The sequence below is a fragment of the Oryctolagus cuniculus genome, chromosome 8 (assembly GCF_051225735.1).
Source record: "Oryctolagus cuniculus isolate XC-2025 breed Fujian yellow rabbit chromosome 8, ASM5122573v1, whole genome shotgun sequence".
NCBI lineage: Eukaryota > Metazoa > Chordata > Mammalia > Lagomorpha > Leporidae > Oryctolagus > Oryctolagus cuniculus.
In genome coordinates this window covers 37817151-37842572 of record NC_142874.1, presented here as the reverse complement: position 1 = coordinate 37842572, position 25422 = coordinate 37817151, and the positions used below count along the sequence as shown (strand labels likewise).

Below are 25422 nucleotides of genomic sequence, written 5' to 3'. Positions count from 1 at the left end.
GTGCCTCACAGACTTCTACCAGCGGGGAGTCTGACTGGCACCCGCTGTACTGCTGGGAAGCCATGGTTCCCACAGGCTGCACCCAGCTCATCACTGAGCACTAAGGCCGGCTATCTGGGGAAGACTGTGAATTCCCTGAGATGTGGTTGGTGAGTAATGACTTCCCAATGGCTCTGTCAAACCTTCCAGTCTTCCTTGTGTTACACAGCAGTGTAGGACACTTCTCCTCTCACCCGTGCCTTTCTTTTTGGCCCAGGGTCTGAGTTATACTGCAAATGGATAGCTCTCCCTGGTCCTCTCATTCTCTCATAGGCATTACTCTTGTGATTTAAACAACAACAAAATGCGGGGAAGAAGAAGACCCAAACTGCCAATATCAGGAGCGAAAGAAGGGCCACGATGACAGACGCTTCTGGCATTAAATTATAATATTCTGATAACATTAGGCCAATGGGTTTGACAGTCTGTATGAAGTGAACAGAGTCTTTAAAGATGCAGATTACCAAAGCAGAACCTAGGAGCAACAGGAATGTGAGCAGCTCTGTAGTGAGCAGCTCTGTAACAACTAACGGTATTAACTTGCAATTGAAAATCCACCAGCAAAGTAAACTCCAGGCTTAAATGGTTTCACAGGTGAATTGTATATAAATGTGAAAGAAACATTAATTGTATAAGCAGTTTTTGACAAAATAAACAAGCAGATACTTGGCAAATTAAATAAGACCAATGTTACCCTGATTCTAAACCAGAAAAAATGACATCGCCAGAAAACAGGACTACATGAATATGAGTGCAAAGTTCTTAACAACAGAATAGCCAATCCAGTACAACAATATCAAAAGACAATACAGGATGACCAAGTGACTTCACTCAACATTGCTAGGTTGTTTTAATATCTGAAAATCAGTCAACATAGGATACCACATTCATAGAATAAGGGAGGAAGAAGAACAGTATGATTGCTATTGTTCGAATATGGCTTGTTGCCCCAAAACTCACGTTGAAATCTAGTAATCGCTGTGAGTTATTAAGAGGGTAGAAACTTAGTCTGATTAGGGTTTAGAGGTGGGGTTTGTGGTAAGTAATTAGGAGGAGATAAAGTGATGAAATATTACCTTACTTACTGGTGCTGCATGGCTGAATCTTGGTGGCTTTGTAAGAAAGGGAGACCAAATCTGACATTTGCTGTTAGATTGGTGATGTTTTGCTTTTCTCATAGATTATAAAAATAATCTAGTTTAATACACATGCATTAGCTCTCCATTGAAACAGAAAGATAGTGCTCAACTCTCCCCTCCCCTCCCAAGCACATGTGGGTGCGCCCATGCATATACCCACAAGCCTGGAGTTATGCCATCACCCACATTCATAGGTCTAAAGTGAATTCCTAAAGCTATACTTTCTTGGACAATTTGTGTAATTTGAAGGGACTTAAAAGGACATACCAGTTTATGCCTCATGTGTGTGGTGATATGTTCCTGTTTTCCAGTGTCCTCTGAAGAATGAATCTTACACTAAAATGGATGAAACTATGGATTTATTAATCAATTATTTATTTTTTATTTTTGATAAGATTAGGCTGGAGTTTTGAAATTCTTCAGGAAACATTTTTCTCCTAAGGCCAGAAGGGACCTCAGCCATCTCAGGCACCTTGAGTCTCCTAACTTTCCAATTATAAGTAACAGCAGTTTTAGGAGTGGCTTTTTTTAAGCCATATTTTATTTATTTGAAAGGCAGAGTTATATAAAGAGAGGGGTGGGGAGACGTGGAGAGAGAGAGAGAGAGAGAGAGAGAGAGATTGATTTTCCATCTACTGTTTCCCTCCCTGAATAGCTGAAAAAGCCAAGGCTGGGCCAGGCCAAAGCCAGGAGCCTGGAGCTTCATCTGGGTGTCCCACGTGGGTAGCTGGGGCCCAAACACTGGGGCCATCTTCCACTGCTTTCCTAGGCAGATTAGCAGGGATCTGGATCAGAAGTGGAGCAGCCAGGACTTAAATAGGCACCCATTTGGGATGCTGGCATTGTAGCAGCTTAACCTGTTACATCACAAGGCTGGCCCCAGGAGTGACAACTGTTTTTAAGGTAAATTGAGTGAGGGGCCGGTGCTGTGGCAAAGCAGGTTAAAGCCCTGGCCTGAAGCACCGGCATCCCACATAGGCGACAGTTCTAGTCCCGGCTGCTACTCTTACGATCCAGCTCTCTGCTACGGTCTGGGAAAGAAGTAGAAGATGGCCCAAGTCCTTGGGCCCCTACTCCCACATGGGAGACCCGGAAAAAGTTCCTGGTTTCTGGCTTCAGATTGGCAAAGCTCCAGGTGTTGTGGCCATCTGGGGAGTGAACCAGTGATGGAAGACCTCTCTCTGTCTCTACCTCTCTCTGTAACTCTGTCTTTCAAATAAATGAAATAAATTAAAAAAAAAATGTAAACTGAGTGAGAATGGGCATTTTCAAAAAAGATTTAAGAGAAGAAACCCTGAAGAGGAGTATAGCAGAGTTCTCAGCTATTTTACAGCCCTTCACCTGACCCCTGGAGGAGAAAATCAATGAAATTGTTGTCATAGGTGATCACTAAGAAAATCTATAGTTTTTGTATATACAAACAATGCCATATCTGAGAAAGAACTTGTAAGGTCAGTTCCATTCAGAACAGCTACAAAAAATTTTATATACCTTGGGATAATTTTAACCAAGGCATGAAAAATTTCAACAATGACAATAACAACACATTAAAGAAATAAATAGAAGAAACAGAAAAAAAAAATGGAAATATTTTCCAGTATTCATGGATTGGAAGAATTATTATCATCAAAGTGTTCATACTACTCAACATAATTTAAAAATTCAATGCAACTCCAATGAAAGTACCAAGGTCATTTTCTTGGATCTAGAAAATGATCCTAAAATTCATATGCAAACACCAGACCCACCAAATAGCTAAACCAATTCTAAAGAATAAAAATAAAGTCAGAGGCATCAAAATCCCAGATTTCAATATATACTACAGTGTAGTTATAACCAAAACAGCCCAGTACTAGCACATAAATAGATATGTGGACCAATGGTGCAGAAAGGAAGCTCTAGAAATTAATCCATGCATCTAAAACCAACTAATCTTTGCCAAATGATCTAAAAATAACTCCTTTGAGAAAGGACAATCACTTCAAGAATTTAGTATTGATAAACTTGGATATCCACATACAGAAGTATGAAACAAGATGCCTGTCATATACCTTATACAAAAATCAACTCACAATGGATCAAGAATCTAAACCTAAGATCTGAAAACATCAGATTACAAGAGGGAAACAGTGCAAGACACTGGAATAGGCAAAGGCTTCTTGGATAAGTCCCCAGAAGCACAGGCAGGAAAAGCAAAAATAGACAAAATGGATTACATCAAGCTAAGAAGCTTCTCTACTGCAAACGAAGCACTCAAGAAAATGAAGAGGCAACGGATAGAATGGGAGGAAAATATCTACAAACTACCCATACAATAAAAGATTGTTATCTAAAACATATAAAGAGCTCAAGAAACTCAATAACAAAACAATCTAGTTAATAAATGGGCAAGGTGCTCTGGCACAGTAGGTGAGGCCTCCACTGGCAGTGCCGGCAACCCATGTGGGAGCTGGTTTGAGTCTCAGCTGCTCCACTTCCAATCCAGTTTTGGGCTGATGTCCTGGGAAAGCAATGGTGCATGGCTCAAGTGCTTGGGCCCCTGCACCCACCTGGGAGACCGGCAAGAAGCTCGTAGCTTCCGGCTTCGGATGGGCCCATCCCTAGCCATTGTGGCCACTTGGAGAGTGAACCTGAAAATGGAAGATCTCTCTCTCTTTCTCTCCCTCTCTGTCTCTGTAACTCTGCCTCTCAAATAAATCTTTAAAAAAATAAATGAAATGGGCAAAGTATTTGAACAGGGACTTTTCAAAGAATGAAATACAAATGGCCAACAAACACATGAAAAAAAAAAATGCTCAGGGCTACTACCTGTCAGAGAAATATAAATAAAAACCACAATGAGGTTTCACCTTACCCTGGTAAGAATGGCTATCATCCAAAAGTCAAAAAATAACAAATGTTGGCGAGGATGTGGAGAAAAGGATACCCTAATACATAGCAGGAATGTAAAGTAGTACAACCATAATGGAAGACAGTATGGGGGCCAGTGTTGTGGCATAAAGGATAACACCACCACCTGCAGTGCTGACATCCCATATGGTTTCAGTTCAAGTCCTGGCTGCTCCACTTCCTATCCAACTCTCCGCAAATGCACCTGGGAAAGCAGTGGGTGATAGCCCAAGGACTTAGGCCCCTCACCCATGTGAGAGACCTGGATGAAACCCCTGACTCCTGGCTTCTGTCTGGTCCAGCCCTGGGCATTGCAGCCATTTGGGGCATGAACCAGTGGATGGAAAACTCCTTTCTTTCTCTGTGACTCTGACTCTCCCTCTCTGAAACTCTGACATTAAAATAAATGAATATTTTTAAGGGAAGAAAGTATGGAAATTCCACCAAAATATGAAAATTGATTTATCATATGACCCAATCATCCCACTCTAAAAAATTTACCTAAACAAAATGAAATCAGCATATGAAAGAGATCTGTATCCCCTGTTTATAGCAGTTCAAGTCACAATAGCTAAGATATGGAATCAACCCAGACGTCTTTCAGCTGAGGACTAGATAAAGAAAATGTGGCACATATATGTGATGCAATACTACTCAGCCATAAAAAATAATGAAACCCTGTCTTTTGCAATAAAATGGATGCAACTGTACACTAGTATGTTTAGTGAAGTAAAGCAGATCCAAAAGAGACAAATATTACATGTTTTCTTTGATTTGTAGCTAATATAAGGTACAAAAATGTAATGTTTACCAGTGAAACTGACATTTTGAGATTTGATTACTGCTTATAGCCCTTGTCTATAGTCCCACAGAATAGTGGACTTTCTACTTGTTGAATTCTTTACTAAATGGAGGATTAGGCCGGCGCCGTGGCTCACTAGGCTAATCCTCCGCCTAGCGGCGCCGGCACACGGGGTTCTAGTCCCGGTCGGGGCGCCGGATTCTGTCCCGGTTGCCCCTCTTCCAGGCCAGCTCTCTGCTGTGGCCAGGGAGTGCAGTGGAGGATGGCCCAGGTGCTTGGGCCCTGCACCCCATGGGAGACCAGGAAAAGCACCTGGCTCCTGGCTCCTGCCATCGGATCAGCGCGGTGCGCCGGTCGCAGCGCGCCGGCTGCGGCGGCCATTGGAGGGTGACCCAACGGCAAAGGAAGACCTTTCTCTCTGTCTCTCTCTCTCGCTGTCCACTCTGCCTGTCAAAAAATAAAAACAAAATAAAAAAAATGGAGGATTAAGCCTATGAATATAAAGTAAATTGAAAGTATGTTATCTCAAAAATTGAAAGAAAAAAAAAAAGAAGGAAGGAGCAGGGAGGGTAGGTAGGAAGTATCATAAGCTTAAAATTGTAGGTATGAAATACATGAGGGGCCAGCACTGTGTTGTAGCTGGTAAAGATGCCACCTGCAGTGCCAGCATCCCATAAGGGCTCCGGTTCGAGTCCCGACTGCTCTACTTCCTATCCAGCTCTCTGCTATGGCTTAGGAAAGCAGTAGAAGATGGCCCAAGTCTTTGGGCCCCTGCACCCATGTGGGAGACCCAGAAAAAGCTACTGGTCAGATCGGCACAGCTCCAGGTGTCTCAGCCAATTGGGGACTGAAGCAGCGGATGGAACACCCTCACCCTCTCTGTCTCTCTCTGTGTCTCTCTCCCTCTGCCTCTCCTTCTTTCTCTGTGTAACTCTAACTTTCAAACAAATAAATAAATCTTTAAAAAAGAAATACATGAAATCTATTCTCCTTATATAAATAAATAAAAATGAATACAGTATTTGTACTAAATGTTTTGCATGAATTATTTTAACCCTGTTTGAGGTGACTGCTACTGTTATTCCCTTTTCATAGGTGACTAAACTGAGCTTAGGAGTAGTATTTGGTGGAAGACTGGCTACTCAGCCCATAATAAATGTAAAGAAGTGATATGTCTATCTTATTAGTTGTGAAGATAATGAGTATATGATATATTTTCCCCATTTCTACCTAGGTTTGTTATATTAATGATTTATTTTATAGTTATCAAGACAAGCAATGGTGTGATTAACAATGATTAATTATATTCATTCAAGGGATAAATTTTAATTGAAATTACCGACTTAAGATCGAAAGATATTTCAAAATGTTTCATGGAACTACAGAATTAAAAATGTTTATTCTATTGCCAAAATTTTTAAATCACCATATAGTTTCTTCATAATACACATTTGAAGAAGCTTAGTATTTTGTAAGGTCACTGTAAACTGAGTCATTGTTTGTCTCTTGTTTCTGGATCTTAGACTTTTCTCTAACCTGTCTTCATTTGTGGATTCTAACATTTGCTGTAAGAGAAATCATAAACTTCACATATGGAATAAATACTCTCCTTGGGAATGCTTTAGTTTCTGGGAACTGTAACAAATCAAGGATGAGCAGAAAAGGTAAACTATTTGTATATATTACTGGAGCACTACTGAACATTTCTCTTAAGACCTGGGGTTGCAGACCTTAGAGCAGAGGTTCTCAGTTGAGGGGAGTTGTGTCCCTAACTTGTTGTACAGGAGATTGTCATACTGGGGAGAGGGGAATGTTGCAGGCATCTGGTGTATAGAGGCCAACACATTGTTGTTCTCTCTGCAATGCACAGGATGGTCCTGGGCAACAAACTATGCCTTCTGAAATGTCAATAATGCCACTACTGAAAACATCTGTTCTAGAATAAATGTTCCTTGCATATGGTTTTATAAATTACTGCTTTAGACAAGTTTCTTAGATAAAGTATTATATATATATGTATATATATGAGATTCTGAATTCTATGTGGAAATAATAAAGATATACAGTTGCTGTGCAAAGTAAAATAATAAGAAAGGTACACTCGGTACTTTTGTGCAGGTGTACAGAAAAGCACTGAATAAAAAGATATTCTTTTGCAAAGTGGTTGAGGGAATCTATATTTCTATTTCCTGCAAACAGATCATAATAAAATATTTCAGCATAATAAAATATTTACAAGTTAGAATATTTATTATGTGTAGCTCCTTGAAGTTAGCACATGTCCAACTCCACTGTGTCATTCAGAAAATCTAGACCAGTATGGTAAATGTTAATAAAGTACTGGATAAATGAATGGGCAGAGGAAGAAATGAATGAATAAATTCTGATCCAGGATTTCATAGGCATTGTATGTTCTCCTTTAAGCTTGAACCATCTGAAAATAGTCTGCCAAATTACATTACCTAACATCAAACATATGTTTCAAGCTAGAGCCATCAGAGAAAGGTCTGAGGAACTACATTAGCTAACATCTCTGTCTTTATTTTAGACAGAAAACGTATTTTAGGGCATTCTAGCATAAAGCTTATTTAGATATACAGATTTCAAGAGCCTGGTTACGGCAAGCACATACCTGTGGCTTATTAATTAGAATCTACTTATTATAAAAGTTCTGCGATCTTCTATGCATATTTATATAAATGTCTCTAAAACTATAAATAATATAAAACTGTAGCTTCTTTTATTATAACAAATGTTCTTAAACTTCTGAAATTTTACTTCAAATCACATGAGGGTGTAGGCACAAAAACTTTTCTCTATACATAATATAAATGAGTACAGGCAACTTTAGTTAGGGCCAGTCTTGGGTCTGTGGCCCTCAAAAGGGTAGGAAAACTCTGTGAGATAATAACGAGAGTGAGAAAACATGAGCACACACCCAGGTTTGGCCTGAACTCAATCGACAGGAACTTCCCCGGCACTTCCACAACATGCAAGAACACTGATAAAGGCCATGTCTCCCTTCCTCCTGTCAGGTGTCCTGGCATCCCACAGCAACGCCCTGAGGTGTCTTGTTTTCACCCAACAGTCACCAATTGTTAGTTTGAGTCTGCCTGCTTTTCACACTGTAGTACAACCTAGGGTATTTCACTACTTTGTTTTAATTTTACAACTTTTATTTTTTAAGCTTTACTTCATTATGGAGCAAGATTGTAGATTCTGTACACAATTGAGTAAACAGTGGAGAGCCTCGACCAGTTCAGAACTTGCCATAATTTTGTAGAGATAAACCTTTCGAGAGTTACACTGAGTTTTAGTAATCACATGTTTTAATCTACCCTGTGAAGACAGAAGCATCCCTCCCCATGTTGCAAGAAGACCCTGTTTGCCTTGCCCTGTATCCAGCTCTCCATTCCAGGTTCAAGCCAGCATCCTGTCTTGAGCACTAAGAAGTGCTCCACCACGGTGTTTTAAGACCAAAATACTTTCCTTGCTGGGCACCTGCTTCACGAAGCAATTCCCACTGGCAGCGACTGCTGGGCAAACCTTAGCAGTCTTAGTCAACCTGAGGCTTTCTCCAGGTACTGAGACGCTTCATAATTCCGACCTGCACCACACACAACCTGTGTGCCACTTCTGAGGAAGTTGTATTTGCCACACACTCACCTCCTGCATGTGGCCTTTCGACAGCACCAGTATCAATAGCTATATTAGTTACACACACACACACACACACACACACACCCAGGCCTCAAAAAGTTCATGCAAACATTGCATTAGCTCTGAAGTTGATTATCCACAATCTTTTTGAAGTTCCCAGAAACAAATCTATATCTATCTATGTATATTTGTATATACAGATACTGTTCAACTTAAGATACATTAATATCCTGATGAACTCATGGTAAACTGAAAATATTGCTAAGGTGGAAATGCATTTCACACCCTAACCTACTGAGCACTGCACTTTAGCATCCCAGCATGCTGTACTGTTCATTGTCTCCCCTTGTGGTGCTGAACTCACTGGGAGGTAGTGCTACCCAGCACTGGGACAGTGGATCACTTGCTATCCCAGGAAAAGATCAAGATTCAAATTTAGAAGTATGACTTCTACTGGATGCATATGGCTTTTGCACCATTGTAAAGTCAACCCATCATAAAGTCAAACCATCATAAATCAGGAACTGTGTGTATATTTACCCATATGTATTAATTATATAAGTAGTATATGCTCAAAATATAACTCTAGACCCACTGAGCCTCCAATTCTCAAATATGATGTGCTTATTACGCCACTGAATTCCTTATCAGGACAGGTGACACACACTACTGCTCCCCCTAAGGAGCTGGCTCACCAGGAAATGCAAGGCAGCTCAGGACAGGGGTAGGGGTATGAGACAGACACTTTATGTTCCCGAGTGCACGCTGCTTCTGGTGTTGAAAGCCAGACCTGAACCCCAAAGTAACAAGGCAGAGATGAAAGTCCATGCCACAAAACAAGAGTGGACAGAATGAGGGGACGCCGGTCTTCCCAAATCCTGAAGCTTTCCCAGGGCAGGCAGGAAGAGTGGACCTGGGCTCAACTATAGAATTCCCGAGCCATTCCAAGAAAACACCAAAGAAAAAAAAATACGTACAGTTGCAGTGTGCAATATTAACCAAATTCAAACTTATCTCTGATTCTGAGTGAATTTCTTCTATAATAAGTGATGAGGATGAAATTTTTTGATTTTTAAAAATTTGTTAGGTAGTGTCTTATAAGTTACATACTACAGTAGAGTGAGGCAAAAACCGTGTTCCACCAGTGCGTGCCCCTTCTACTTCCTGGTACCCTGGGACAGTCTGGTCTCTTCCAGAGTTGGAGTGCAAGAGTCAAGACAGAGCATTGCAATGGAGACTTCCCCAGATAACCGGGAAAGGAATCTAAATGCTTCTGTTTTTCTCTGAATTAGCCTCCACCAGGTCAGCAGGGACTTCCAAGGGCGCGCACCGGGTACCAGGGCCCCAGCCAAGGAACCCCACACACAAGCAGTCCTTTCCGGCTTGCTAACTGCAGGCTGGTTTTGGCTCCCAAATTTCTGATCGCAGGCGGTTACCAGCGCCCTCCTCGGGAAGGAGAAATGACAGGTTCCTGCTTCCAACGGGCAGGCAGTCTGGTTCTGGTTCTCTAAGCGTGTGACCCAGAGCAGCTCTGGAAGCCACTGCCTACTGTGCGCGGAACCCACAAATCCACAGCGACCAATCCTCCCTGCGAAATCAAACCTTGAGCTCAGCAAAGGCCCGCGCGTGGCCAGCTCGGGGCAGGTTGGCCTGTGCAACACGCGGCCGCCCGAGGAGGTCTCGGCGGCCCCCGCGGACCGCCCCCAGGCCCGGGACAGGAAGGGGAGACAAGGACGCAGACACGGGGAGGCGCGCTCGGTACCCGGAAGGCGGCGGCCTCTCGCTCCGGGCTCCGCGGCCAGGTCCCGGGGAAGGTGGCGCAGCACAGCAGCCAGAGCCAGGGCAGCCGCCGCAGCTCCATGCCTGCGCCGCGCGAGGTCCGCCGCCACCGCCGCCGCAGCCGCAGGCTCGCCCCTGTTTCTCTTTCGATTCCTCAGCTCCTCCCCCTGCCCGGGTTTGGGGGGCGGGAGGAGCCGGGCTGGGACTGTCCCTTAGGCTCCCATTGCTCATACCTGGGACCTTGCGGGAACCCCACTGGTGCTGGTTTATTTTTATTTTACTGTTTTGGGGAAGTCTCAGGACCATGGGCTTTTGACTTTCACCTGCCACGTGTGAGAACTAAGCCTGACACCGATTCTCCGTGCAGTGGCCTGGAAAGGCAATGTTTCCCGCACCTTCGGATTGAAATCCTTCATTCTTCTACCATTTATCTGAAGTTGAAGCATTCAGACAGTTAAACATTAACTTGGCGTTAATCTTGTTTTCTGCTATGCTCGCTAACTAACCTAAGACCCAGTTCTGAATAATGTGTGTCTGCCTTGTGCGTGGCAGGGACCCAAGTCCTTGAGCCATTATCTATTCTGCATTAGAAGGAAGCTGACATTGGAGGCAGAGCTGGGACTTGAACCCAGGCTCTCAGATAGGGGATGCAGGTGTCCCAAGCTGTGTCTTAACTGCTGCACAAAACTCCCAGCCCTTGTGTAAAGTACTTTCATCAATGCCCACTACATGTTAAGTACTCGGAGTTAGCTATTTTTTTTTTTTTATCTTTAAGGTCTCTCTTTTTCATTTTATTATTGTTAACTGCTTTCCACCTGCACAGGTTCATTTATAACAGGCCATTCTTGGCAAATTCTTTTTGATTTCATGTACATATCTTTTTTAAAAAAACATTTCATTTTACTTTGACACAATTCTGGATAACAACTTGCAAAAGGAACAAAAACATTGATTCCCAAATCAGTTAACACTCTAGTCTGGTAAGATCTAGGTAAGATTTCCAGGTCGCTGGAGATGGATGGGCTAGATCACAACAAGTGACCCGTCCTTTTTTTTAAAAAAAAATTATTATTAACATAAACAGAGTAGATTTCATGCTTTCCACAAATACATTTCTGAAAAGACAACCATATTTCCCTCCTTCCTCCTTCTCGACAGTCCCCGTCTCCCTCCACTCTCTTCCTTTCATCAATTTTGACAAATATATATTTTATTTTAAATATTTTATTTGTTTAATTGAGAGGTAGAGTTACAGAGAGAGGGAGAGACAGAGAGAAAGGTCTTCCATCCCCTGGTTCACTCCCCAAATGGCTGCAACAACTGGGGCTGGACAGATCCAAAGCCAGGAAACAGGAGCTTCTTCTGGGTCTCCCATGAGGGTACCCAAGCACTTAGGCCATCTTCCACTGCTTTCTCAGGCCTTAGCAGAGAGTTGGCTTAGAAGAGGAACAGCCAGGAGAGGAACTGGTGCCCATATTGGATGCCAGCCTGGCAGGCGGAGGATTAATCTATTGTGCCACAGCGGCAGTCCCAGCAAAGATATAATTTTAATCCACTCTCTAGTCATAGGTTTAATTAACCACTAACCTTAATGTTCAGCAAGTAAAAACTAGGAAGCTCACAGTTCCATAGAAGTATAAATAAGAGTTGAAAACAACAATTATATCACAGGTTGTATGGTTCATCCCTATAGATTTTTTTTTTTTGTATTCTTAATTAACTGTCATGATTCAGAGCAAACATAGAATATTTGTCCTTTTGAGACTGGCTTATTTCACTAAGGATAATAGTTTCTAGCTGAATCCACTGTATTGCAAAAGACAGGATTTCATTTTTTTTTTTTTTTTTTTTTGTGGCTGAGTAGTATTCTGTGGTGTATATTTACCACATTTTCTTTTTCCAGTTATCAATTGATGGACATTTGGATTGATTGCATATCTTAGCTATTGTGAATTAAGCTGCAGTAAACTTGGTGGGTACAGATCACTCACTCTTTCATATGCTTATTCTATTTCATTTGGGTAAATTCCCAGGAATGGGTTGTCTAGGTCATATGGTAAATCTATTTTCAGATTTCTAAGGAATCTCCACACTGTCTTCCATTATCATTGTAGTAGTTACACTCTCACATCCTTACCAGAATTTATTGTTTTGTGATTTTTTTAATGACAGCCATTCTAAATAGGGTGAGGTGAAACTTCATCATGAATTTTATTTACATTTCTTGCAAGAGGAAACTAGAAACAAGGCCGGGCATCCACACAGAAAATCTGGGTGTCCCATCTTTGTGAATACCCTTAGACTATGAGTAGTAGCTGAGTAAGATTATCATCTCTAGGGGCCAACATTGTGACTCAATTGGTTGAGCTGATGCTTGACTTGTGACGCTGGCATCCTATGACAGAGAGCTGGTTCCAGTCCCATGCATGTGGGAAAGCAGTGGATGTTGGCCCAAGTATCTGGGCCTTTGCTCCCTGCATAAGAGACTCAGATGGAGTTCCTGGCCTGGCACAGCCCTGGCTATTGTAGCCATTTGCAGAATGAACCAGCAGTTGGAAGATCTCATTTTTTCGGCCTCTCCCTCTCCCTCTCCCTCTGTCTCTGTCACTCTGCTTTTCAAATAAATAAAATAAAAATTTACAACATTGCCTGATAGCTAGTCATACAACTGGCTCAGTGTAAAATGCAAGTAGAAGCTCTTCATTTCTAAATTATTAAGACTTTCAAGATGGCAACAGGAGAGTATTAACTCAAGTGATGGGCCCATCAGCTTCCAACCAGGTCACACATCTAGAAAGTTGATTTTTCTGGGACTATTTTAGTGTATTCTAAACAAAGTTTCCAAATATCTTCAAAACTGATGTCATAGCCCTCTCAGATTTTTAGAACCAATGGCTAATTGATGGCTCCTTCCTTCCTTCCTTCCTTCCTTCTTTCCTTCCTTCCTTCTTTCCTTCCTTCCTTCTTCTTCCTTTCTCTCTTCTTCTTCCTTTCTCTCTCTCTCCCTCCTTCCCTTCCCTTCCTTTCTTCCTTCCTTCCTTCCTTCCTTCCTTCCTTCCTTCCTTCCTTCCTTCCTTCCTTCCTTCCTTCCTTCTTTTGTAGCTATGGTTCAATGAATAACAGTATTCTCTGATGCCCAATTCATATTAAAAGTATGTACATCTGTTCTGAAGACTAAGAGGGTAGACATGGGGGTCTTTTTATGTCCTTCCACAGTAAGACATATTGCTCCTACCTGACCGTTAACAAACAGTCATGTGTGTGTGTGAGAGAAAAAGTACTCAGGACTTCATCCTTTATCACAAATGCACTCAGCCTTTATGCTATTCTGACCATATGATGATAAACATTTAATTTTGATAGTAATTTCACAGATCACTGTCTACGTTGGCTTCATAAGTTTCCTGATACTTAGCTCTTTCTTATAACTCACTCAAACCCATACATCCTATTTTTAACTGGGTTTTGTTTCCACACTGTAGTTCCTGCTTAGGGCAACCTACTGAGTCAGGACATTTGAAAAACAGGCAGTCAATTTTACCCCAGGATAATTGTTATAAAATAGTCATTTGGCCTAAACTTACTTCATAAGTTCCCATCAACAAATATTTCTTGAGCATTTGCTGGGTTCAGGCATTGCTTTGGGTAGTGAGGGTTCATCGGTGCATAAGTGACCAGCAAGTGACCTGCTCCTATAGAGCTGGCCTTCCAGTAAGGAGAGCGATGCAATAAAATCACTGCAAGTGTTATGGGACAATCAGGAGGAAAAAAGGATGTCAGGGACACGAGACAGTGTGGATGCTATTTTAAGTGATGTATGCACTGATGAGACAATTGGACAAAGGAAGAGAAAGTGAGCCACAAAGGATAACAGGTTATCTCGAGTAGACAGAAGGAGAAGGCACGGCAGAGCTCTTCAAGTGGAGTTATGCTGGGCCTGTCCCAGAAGCATAAGGGAACTTAGTGTGTATGGAGTGGAGGGAAAAAAGGAGAGAATAGGAAGTGAGCTAGGTAAGTAGCATGTAGATATAAGTCTTTGTAGGGCAGATAAAACACAGATGAGAATTATTTACTAAAAGTCAAAATAAGGTTCACAAAAGTGGCTTGAGAATGTTTTCATCATGAAAAGTGATGGTGACAAGTATCTGCTGATTAGTAGAATTAACAGCATTCAGTTGCATCTATATAAGGGGATGAGATTTTTTTCCACCAAATTTGCAAAATACAGCTCTTTCTTCACTCTTGTGTTAGTTATCTATTACTACATTAAAAACAACTTCAAAATGTAGCAACTTAAAAATACTAACTTGTGCCATCTTGCAGAGTTTCTGTGGGCCAAATATCCTATCTGTTTCCAATTTATCCATTTGCTGATAAACAGTCCTTTGACAATCCAATAAAGGACTTGATACTTATGCCTAAGTGGGTATTAAAATCCAAGGCCTATCAAAGTGAGCAGCAACATCTAGACAGCCCTGACCAACTCTTTTCTTTACAGCTCTTGCTTTGGTTTTTGATTCCTGAAGATCTATCTGTGGTACGGCTGGTTAAGCTGTGGCCTGCAATGCTGGCATCCATACGAGTGCTGGCTCAAGTCCCGGCTGGCTCCATTTCTGATCCAGCACCTTAATGTGCAGGGAAAGCAGTGGAAGATGGCTCAAGTAATTGGGTCCCTGCAGCCCATGTGGGAGACATGGTTGGAGTTCCAGTCTCCTTGTTTCTGCCCTGGCCATTTGCAGCCATTTGCGGAGTGAGTGGATGGAAGTTCTCTCTAACTCTGCCTTTCAAAAAAATAAACAAACCTCAAAAAATAAAAATTCTGCAAACTACAGAAGCACCATATGTAAATAAAGGGTGTAGTGATTACTGACTAGAGGTTATTAAGAATTCTGTTTTGCTCTGCAAAATTCTAAACAAGAATTACTCTGGGGAAGTCCATACATGTTCAATATTTATTGTGTATGTGACTGAGAGGAGAGAAGGAGGATGTGGTAAAAATTAAAGAGACCTGCTTTCTAGAAAGACAGACATTATGTGGAAAGTTTACATAAGATTTCAGAGTATTTCTAGATTCCTTAGAAACAGGGGTGTTAATAAATAAATGAGAATCTCTGTTCTACCCAAAGGCAGGTAAAATCAGGTGAGATGGAAAACATGAACATGCATATGGCATCAACAGACCCAGTGTTTAATCTTTAGAAATTTGTAAAAGTACTCAAACCAAGGAATATTCTAGAGTTGTACTTACCTATCTGGGTTTATTAAAGATCGTATAGTAATAGCAGCCTTTAATCACTGCTTGACATCCAAGTAACTAGAAGGTTCATCAAACATTAAACTGAAAAGCAAATATAATAATTTTGAGACAAATATAATTCTACCTTGTATGTTATTTGAAGACATGATTATTACTGATTTAACAACAAAAATCGCCTCATGTACCACTTCGGTAAAAATGTTTGCATTGTTTGGAAATAGAAAGAAGGAAACAATTATGCAGGACTGTGTTTTTACCAAACACAGGGAAAGCTTTCCAGAGAATAGCTTAAGACATCAGTACCTTCTCATGAAAAATACTCTGATATAATCTGAAACAGTTCAGAGCCTTTTCTCTTAATTAGCTAAAGTCAGCTGCATAAAAGCAAAAGTCTTTTGCACAGAATTATAGAACAATTTGGGGAGAAGGGCTAGCAAGCACTGGATGCCAAAGAAGAAATATGGAAAAAGACTGCAGCAATATATAGCTGAGACGAGAGGTACTAGAAGCTAGGAAGGAAATTCGCTGTTTCACTCTCCGTTTCTCCTTTATGTGGCATGCTGCCTTGATCTGGGGTGAGCTAAAAGATCTCATGTTTTGCTTGACATATTTACAAAACCTGCCAGCCTGTTTGAAGAGCTTGTCCTAAATGTATCTGACATGGAAAAAGATAGCTTGAATCATAAACAACTGATTTTATATTAAAAACCTTTGGAAATTCATATAAATTACTTATCTAAATAAATGATAGCTTTTTCATCTGCAGGAATGACAGAGAAAATAGGTAGTGCATGCACAATTACTTCAAAGACTCAAAATTATAGAGATTTGATACTATTTCTATTTCTTCAAAACTACTGCTTTTATTAGCAGTATTATTAATAAAAACTTGAAATAAGAATTAAGATATGCAAAAATTATAAAGTAACGTACATATCAGCTTTCTGTATGCAAATAACAGCACAAGCAAATCTCTGCAGTTCTCCTCCTGAAAGATCTTCAACATTTCATTCTTTTAGGTGGGTTAAATCCATAAAGAACATAGAGGCATTATGTTCAATGTTATTAAATTTTATCTTAACTTTTCCAGGCAAAAAATAAGCAGACTGAGTATACCTAATCTAAAATGCTTGGGACTAGGAATATTTCAAATGTCAGTCTTTCAATTTTGGAATGTTTACACAGACTTTACCTGCTTAACATCTTTCATCCAAAAATCAGGCTAGTGCTGTGGTACAGTGGGCTAGGCCTCTGCCTGTGGTGCTGACATCCCACATGGGCAGTGGTTCACATCCTGGCTGCTCCTCTTCCAATCCAGCTCTCTCCTTATGGTCTGGGAAAGCAGTGGATGACCGCCCAAGTCCTAGGGTCCCTGCACCCACAGGGGAGACCCAGAAGAAGCTTCTGGGTTCGCACTGGCCCATTTCTGGCTGTTGTGGCCATTTGGGGAGTGAACCAGTAGGGGAAGACCTTTCTGTCTCTCTGTCTCTCCGTAACTCTGCCTCTCAAATAAATAACAGTAAAATCTTAAAAAAAAGAGAAAAATCCAAAAATTGGAAACCTTTTTCTGTCATGTTGATCTTCACAAAAAGGGCCTCGGAGCATTTCAGATTAGGGTTGCTCAACCAGTATCACATGTCACCACTCTGGGCTTGAATGAAATTTCATTTGAAAATGGTATCATGTAGAAAGTATATTAAAGAGTGATATTTCCCATTTATTTCAGGAATCCAAATAAAAATGTATACCCTATCATTTAAATTCAAGGCCTATTAAAATACACACAAAATCAACACTTACCGAGCTGTTGACATACAATTGCTTGTGTCTTTGTTTCATTCTTTCTGTCCAAAATAGACCCCACTGTTCCCTGCGTTAATGTACCAGAAAAGTTACTACTATTTTCCTTTAATATTAAAAAGAATCACAAAGTCAAACAAGCTACTTGATAAAATCTTTTAAACTTCCACCAATATCTATAGCACATAAATTCCTTCTAAAAAGCAAAAAACTGACCTTTACAGCCTTGGGAATCTGATCTACATACTGAGGTTTGATAATGGCTTTCAGGTCATCTTCCCGAATCTTGGTAAAGTAATTCTGTAACTCAGAGCCGTGGAAGTAAGTCAAAATTTCTTGCCAGTCAGGAGGATTCTAAAAATATACATATAAATTTCAATTATCAATACAATTGTAAGCAGGACAAATCTATGTTATACTATATAGAGCATATATCCAAGTTGAATACTTCTAACTTAAGATTGCTATGCCATTATCAAGGTATACCAACTCATAACAGTTTGGAGATAGAATTTTCACTTAGGTAGTACTAACCAATTTTAATTAAAAATGAATAAGCTTCATCTGTATAATTTTAGAACACTAATTCTAAAAATAATCATGAAAATAAGAACATTTAAAAAACATTACATATACACCCCCCAATCTTATAAAATTGGCCCAAGACACTAATTTTTTATAAGGTTATATAATACATACATCATACTTTCCAAGGTTTGGCTTTTGCTTCCCTGCTAAAATTTTTAAAGCCAGGAGTGTTTCTAAAGTAACACTCCTCCTTTACGTAGAAGCTCAGTTTTAGTGCACAACAAAATGCTTTGATACAAAATTCCATAGCAGGTGCAGCCTCACACTTTTTTTTTTTTCTGGCCTGCCATCTACTTAAAAGGAGAGAAGTGCCAGAACAACCAGAAATATTCCACTTCATTCTCCCTGCTGCAGCAGGCCCCTTAGTGCTGGCAGGTTAAGAAATACTTTTTTATTAGTAAAATCTAGAATCCCAGATTAAAAAGAGTAACATTTGGCAGCTTAAAATCTAAGAGAGCTAAGAACTTATGTTTGCTTTAATAACATATGTCCAAGTTCAGAGTGATATTCTCTGTAGATCATTTAAGGACTAAGAAAATCAGGGCTGGTGCTGCAGTATAGTGGGTAAACCAGCTTCCTGGGATGCCAGCATCCCATAAGGGTGCCGGTTTTTGTCTCATCTGTTCCACTTGTGATGCAACTCCCTGCCAATGTCCTGAGAGAGCAGGGTAAGATGACCCAAGTGTTTGGGTCTAGGCCACCCACGTGGGAGACCTAGAGGAAGCTCTTGGTTCCTGGCTTTGGCCTGTTCAGCACTGGCTATTGTGACCATCTGGGAAGTGAACAAGAAGACTGGAAGATCTCTCCGTCTCTCCCCCACTCTCTTTGTAAATCTGTCTTTCAAACAGATGACTAAATCATATTTAAAAAAAAGAAAAGGAAAGAAGAAAGAAAAGGCAAGTTCCCTTAGGTTACTTTGGGGATAAGGTGGTATGAACAACAGTAGATAACAGGCATATATCACCATCACCAGAGACTTACTCAGCTTATTGAGGATCGCACCCTAAGTGCATAGAGTAAGGAATTCAACTGGGCTGAAACATGGGCATTAGTTTTAAAAGTCACCAGTGAACAGACATTCCTCTCTGTCTTTCCCTCTGTCTGTAACTCTACCTCTCAAATAAATAAATAAATCTTTAAAAAAAAAATCTGTTGGAAGTAATTTTCCTGTTTTTATTTTCAAAACAACAGAAACTCCAGATATTTGTGAAATCCTTCTGGATATTTAACCACTGATTTGGAAACCAAAGTAAAAAATATATATGATTTATCTGAACAATTAATAGAGTGGGATCTACATGCTTGTAAAGGTTCCTTTAATACTAAATTATCTACAATAAAAATATCTAAGTTAAGAACTTTCCACACTGGCTCCTAAAGTTATTTTATTTCTACAGTTGGAAATTTCACCACTCATAAGTCAAAAGCCTAATCAAACTGTTCAATGCAACAAAAGGTTTGCCAGTCAAAAAACCAAAATCACATAATTGAGATAATGTCAGTAGATGCATTTGTCATGCAGCAGGAGAAGCACTTAAGAATTAAATTTTACAATTTTTGGCTGAATACATCTCTATTTAATATGTGTGGACATGGGGTGGGCTTTTTGCACAGCAGTTAAGACACTGCTTGTGATGACCGTGCTCCATGCCAGAGTGCACGGTTTGAGTCCTGGCTCCTGTGCTTCCGATTTAGCTTCCTGCTCATGCGCACCCTGGGAGGCAGCATATGATGGCTCAAGTACTTGTGTCCCTACAACCCATGTGGGAGAATCCAGCCTCCTGGCTTAGCCTATTCAGCTCTGGCTGTTGTGGACTCCTGGAGAGTAAGCCAGCAGATGGAAGATCTCTGTCTCTCTGCCTTTCAAACAAAATGAAAATAGTTGTAATATGGTCAGAATTTTCAGGTTAAAATTTGATCTAATAAGTGCAATGATATCATTTACCTTAATACAGATACCACAACCAATACAAAGAGCTTCAGAAATCCATGATATTTTGCTCTGGGGGGGAACCTCTATGCATAATTTTCCTGGTAAAGGAAAAGATACCATTAAGTCATTTTCCCTAATACTCTTATTTTTTTAACATTGTTATTTAGGTAATGCTGGTTCCAAATTTCAACACAGAAGCAGATTTTCAGAAATAATGGCCACAGAAAGAAAGACATTCACTACAATTTTAAATTTATTACTCCTTTCATGAATATCCTTATCAATTATTAGGGAGATGACTCTCATGCATAATTTATTTTGTTTAATTTACTACTTAAATATAGCAAATCTTAAAATGTGTTTACTTTTTTAAGCAGATCTGAATGTTTAATTAATAGAACAAAACATGCCTTTGAAATGGTAAGGCACACCACAGAACGAAATCAATGTTAGGTATGTTGGTGAAATTCAAAACCATTATGTAATCTCTTTTATAGAAGTAAAAACTAAACTTTTTTAGGGATATTAAAATGGAATTTCAAATAGCATGGGAGACAATAACACATGAAATCTAAAGTTTTTTGTTTTTTTTTGTTTTGTTTTTTTTTTTTTTTTTTTTTTGACAGGCAGTTAGTGAGAGAAAGAGAGACAGAGAGAAAGCTCTTCCTTCCATTGGTTCACTCCCGATCTGAAGCCAGGAGCCAGATGCTTCCTCCTGGTCTCCCATGCGGGTGCAGGGTCCAAGCACTTGGGCACTTGGGCAATCCTCCACTGCCTTTCCACTGCAGAGAGCTAGACTGGAAGAGGAGCAACTGGGACAGACTCTGGCGCCCCGACTGGGCCTAGAACCTGGGGTGCCAGCGCCACAGGCAGAGAATTAGCTAAGTGAGCCATGACGCTGGCCTAAAGTTTCTTTTAAGGTTCATTAAGTCTATATAAGTACATATAAAGTAACAACTACTTAACATAGCCCATAAGGACTACTAACCACCCTGTATTGTTGGAAATTTATTTAATCTTCTAAACACAACATTATAGTTTATTCCTATTAAGTTCTTTATTCTTTCTTAAGAAGTGAACATTTACAATTTTTGGTAGCTCTTCCCCCATGACTTATGGTAATTATTGGACTTTGCAGAACAGCAAGACTCTCAGCAGCCTGAACTCTAGTTTGATCTCACATTCTATGAACTATTAAATATTGATACAGTCAGCCTTACATATCTAGGGGTTCCATATGCATGGATTCAACCAACCAAGGATGGAAATACCTGGGGGAAAAACTGTTTATAGTGAACAATGCAGACCTCTTGTCAATAGTTCCTAAATACAGTAATGACAACTATTGACATGGCACTTATATTGTGGTAGATATTATATGTAATCTACAGATGATTTAACGTACATAAGAGGACACGCAGAGGAAATATACACATACTCTGCCATTTTATATAGGGAACGTGAGTACCACTGGATTTTGCTATCTGTGGAGGTGGAAGTAAAGATAGGGGTCCTGGAACTAACACCTCCCAGATGCCAAGGGATAAATGTACACTGTGTATGGTTTGCTTTTGTTCGATAAAATTAGCTCATTTAGTCACAAAGCAATAAAAGAAATTGAGAACAAACTCTGGATTTCTATATTTTATTATTCAAAGAAACTACTGGAAAAAAATAGAGTATATGATAAACCCCAAATAAAACTATTAAATTGCTTTCTTTCTTTCAAAACCTGTTATCTTTACTTATCAACAGAAATAGCTTACGCACTTGAACCACAGGGCAACTCTTTTTGCACTCCTGTCGATATTTCTTAGGTTTACACTTGTCATGGTTGACAATAGCAATTCTCGTTAATTTGTCTGCCATAGTTGTGAGATATTAAGAATATCCAGCTTCTATTAAAATAAAAATAAGCAAAATTATAGTGAATTCTATGTAATTAGTTTAGAGAAATAATTCATAGATATAAAAGTTATGAGGACATTAATGAGCATTACAAGCAGATGACATAATGATCTAGAAAACACTAGATCTAGACGCACTAAACATTAAACACTATTACTAGGTCAAATGCCTGCTTTCTAAACATATTTTTGCACATTTTCCTATCACTTTCCTAATTCAGAGCATCATCTCTGGGATGTTGTACTAACACAATGACTTTCTTTTTCCCTGGTGTTGAAGAATCTACCTAAAGGTTCTGGTCTTAGTGTTTCCGGATCCTGTGGCTCACCCAATAGAAATTCTTCTGTAGGAAGTCATGTTTTTCATCTGTTGAGAACATAGCATTTATGGTAACAAAACATTGACAGCGATCTAAATGTCCTACAAAGAAGCGGTTAAATAGTTAGGGTTATTGTCAGCATACACTATATAGCCTTATAATAATGTATATTTTAATAAGCTTCATTTAAAAGTATAAAGTTAACTGAGATACTATACGAGTTAACCGTTATTAGATGATTTGAAACACTCAGCAAAATGCATAAAAGATGACGTCCTCAGCTCTCCTGGGCGGGCATAGGGGAAGAGGAAGTGGGTGGAACGCGGGGAGCCTCTTTGTTCACTTGGAATGTAGGGCCTCAGTCGCCTTGACTCCCAGCGAGTTGGCAGCAAAGGGAAGTCTCCCTGCGCAGCTGCCCCTCGACTTTTGACCCTTGTAGAAGGATACTGAACTAACCCAATCACGCCCCATGGGCAATGACCTGGGCCTTTCTGGCCCACCCCAGCCTGTCCCCTCGCAGGAGGGCAAGGACCAGCGGGAGACGCCTGACCGCCACCCACCCGGCCGCGCCCCTTTGCCGACGCCCCCTGGCCACCAGGTTCCCCGCGGTGACCCTTCTCCAGGCTGCCAGCCCTCCGGGAGGCCTGCCCAGCGGCGTGGTCAGACTCCGTTCAGTGGGTTTGGAATAGCGCCTCGCAGACGCTACCCGATCCAGCAGCCCCGGTATTCCCGTGTGGGTTGCCTGCCGACCGTGTGCTGGAACGGCAGCCCCAAGAAGCCTGTGCTGTCTGTTGGTAACTCCAAGATGGTGTGTAGGTCGGGGACGGTGAGGGTCCCCCCTCTTGACCGCAGGCTGACTCGCCGCCCAGGACCTGGGCTGAGCATCAGCTCCACCCTGCCCTCGCAGTCGGCTAAGGCTTGGGACCCCTGTGCCCCACAGAGTGGTGCCACCGCCCTCCCAGAGAGGAAGAGGAGGAGGAGCCCCGCGGGGGAAGCCCAAAGCCTCCTGGCTGGCCCGGAGACTAAGGGAGGCTGCCCTGCTGGCCCTGGGCAGGGGCAGCCAGCCGTCTGGGCCCCGCTGACCGGTCCCCAAGACTCAGACGCCCACTTGAGTAAGAGACCCCGCCACTCTTGTGAGAGCTCCCCGGAACGCTCCACCACGGCTGGCATCCCTGTGCCCGTCCGCAACGCCATTAGCAGCTCCTACAGCTCCACTGGCGGCCTGTTGTGGCCGAGGAAGCGGGGCCGGCCCACGTCGAGTGCCTTCTGCGGGCCGGCCGCCTCCTGCTCCAAAATACCAGAGAGGCCAGCAAAGGTGAGTGGGGAGGAGGCGCTGGGGCCTCGCTCCAGTACCTCACCTCCCTTGGTGACGGACAGGGAGTCCCAGAGAGGAAGAGCGGTAGGTGCAGCCGCAGAGAAACCAGGCTTGCGGAATTCCCCACCTACACCTGGCGGCTCCTGGCCGCATAAAAGGAAGTTTCCTGAGCAGCTTTCCGGGGGAGGGGACCTGGGCACTCTGCCTCCCGCGCCCCGGCTGGGCTATCCTGTCACTCTGGGAGATGGTGACATGGCAACTCAAGGTTCATCTCGGTGGCTTAACAAGCCCTTGGAGCACAGGATGGATGCTGCCCAAGAGTCTGCCCCCGAGAGCCCACCCCGCACTCAGCCTCCCAGCGCGCTCCCGCTGCCTGCAGCCAGCACTGCGCCCTCATCAGCTGCCTTCTGGGGCCCGATAAAGAGGCAGACTGCTCGGCGGTTTCCAGCCTTCCCAGAATATGCTGGAGTAGCAGCGACGGTGGCCCCTTCGCCTGCGAAGATAGCCCGCCTAATGGGCCCTGTTTCCTGTCCAGCCTTCCCAGAATATGCTGGAGTAGCAGCGACGGTGGCCCCTTCGCCTGCGAAGATAGCCCGCCTAATGGGCCCTGTTGACTCTTCACGGCCACAGCGTCTTCCCGCCAACTCTTTAGGCCTCAAGCCCGCAGGCCCTTGTGCGGGACTGATCGCTGCTCCTGTTATGATGGCAAGTGATACCAAGTCCCCGCCAGCCCTCCAGGCTGAGACATCTGCCAAAGTTGCCACACCACAGGGCCCGCTCCCTACCTCCTCTCCACGGATGCTGCTGGACAAGCCACGCACCCCACCTCCTGACGCTGTCTGCCCTGGTGGTGCTGCTCCTGAGAACTTGACCGCACCCATGCTGAAGGCCATGTGTACCACCACATCCGGAAGTCAGAGTGCAGGCCCTTTGCCATCTGGCCCCATACTCATAACTCCAACTTCTTCCAGCTCTACTATGGTGACAACAACCTGTACCTCCACACTGAATTTAAAGCCGGCACCTGTGCGCTTGGCCAGACACGTCAAGCGGACCACGATTTCAGCAACCACACCAGCATCAACTGCTACAACCTCCACAATCCAGGCTCCTGCCTCCTCTCGCTGGGCTCCAGCCTCAACTGCTCCAGCCTCCACTAACTGGGCCCCAGCCTCAACTGCTCCAGCCTCCACTAACCGGGCCCCAGCCTCAACTGCTGCAGCCTTCACTAACTGGGCCCCAGCCTCAACTGCTGCAGCCTCCACTAACCGGGCCCCAGCCTCAACTGCTGCAGCCTCCACTAACCGGGCCCCAGCCTCAACTGCTGCAGCCTTCACTAACTGGGCCCCAGCCTCAACTGCTCCAGCCTCTACTAACCGGGCCCCAGCCTCAACTGCTGCAGCCTCCACTAGCCGGGCCCCAGCCCCAACTACTGCAGCCTCCACTAGCTGGGCCCCAGCCTCAACTGCTCCAGCCTCTACTAACTGGGCTTCAGCCTCAACTGCTGCAGCCTCCTCTCACCAGGCGCCTGCATCCACCAGCCGGGCTCCTGACGCTCTCTCCTCTGGTGGTGGTAGTGCTGCTGCTAACGACTTGTTTACAATGTTTGAAGCGATGTGTGTGACTGCACCTGGAAATAAGAAAAAGGGCCCTTTGCCATCTGGCCCCATACTCACACCTCCAACTTCTTCCAGGTCTAACACCATGTGGACAACAAGTTTAAAGCTGGCACCTGTGCGCTTGGCCAAACACATCAAGCAGACCAATGGAGCAACAACGACACCAGCCTCAACTGCTGCAGCCTCCTCTCACCAGGCTCCTGCGTCCACCAGCCGGGCTCTTGACGCTCTCTCCTCTGGTGGTGGTGCTGCTGCTGCTAATGACTTGTTTACAATGTTTGAAGCGATGTGTGTGACTGCACCTGGAAATAAGAGGAAGGGCCCTTTGCCATCTGGCCCCATACTCACACCTCCAACTTCTTCCAGGTCTAACAC

At 42.6% G+C, this 25422-nt stretch overlaps 2 protein-coding genes and 1 pseudogene across 9 annotated transcripts in view; 1 reads left to right on the top strand and 2 right to left on the bottom strand.

The window, feature by feature from the left end:
- CTSO (cathepsin O) overlaps window positions 1-10478 on the bottom strand; it is a 34439-nt gene extending 23961 nt beyond the window's left edge. For 3 of the 8 annotated variants that reach the window (XR_016211825.1, XM_070047367.2, XM_070047370.2), the window contains exon 1: window positions 10292-10463. Coding sequence is in view for 3 of the 8 variants with exons in the window: in XM_070047367.2 (XP_069903468.1) it covers window positions 10292-10390 (99 nt within the window). In the remaining 5 variants the exon portion in view is untranslated. Of the gene's footprint in view, window positions 1-10291 lie in introns of all 8 variants that reach the window. The other 5 variants (XR_011378198.2, XR_016211826.1, XM_002716884.6 and 2 more) reach the window with 5 other exon arrangements.
- The window catches only part of LOC138843473 (ATP-binding cassette sub-family E member 1-like), a 1090710-nt pseudogene extending 1068992 nt beyond the window's left edge, over window positions 1-21718 (bottom strand).
- An 864-nt stretch (window positions 21719-22582) lies between these two features.
- LOC138843460 (nuclear envelope pore membrane protein POM 121-like) lies at window positions 22583-25151 on the top strand. Its single transcript, XM_070047308.1, has 2 exons — window positions 22583-25046; window positions 25123-25151. The coding sequence occupies exons 1-2, from the start codon at window positions 22583-22585 to the stop codon at window positions 25149-25151; spliced, it is 2493 nt and encodes an 830-aa protein (XP_069903409.1).
- The last annotated feature ends 271 nt before the right edge of the window (window positions 25152-25422 follow it).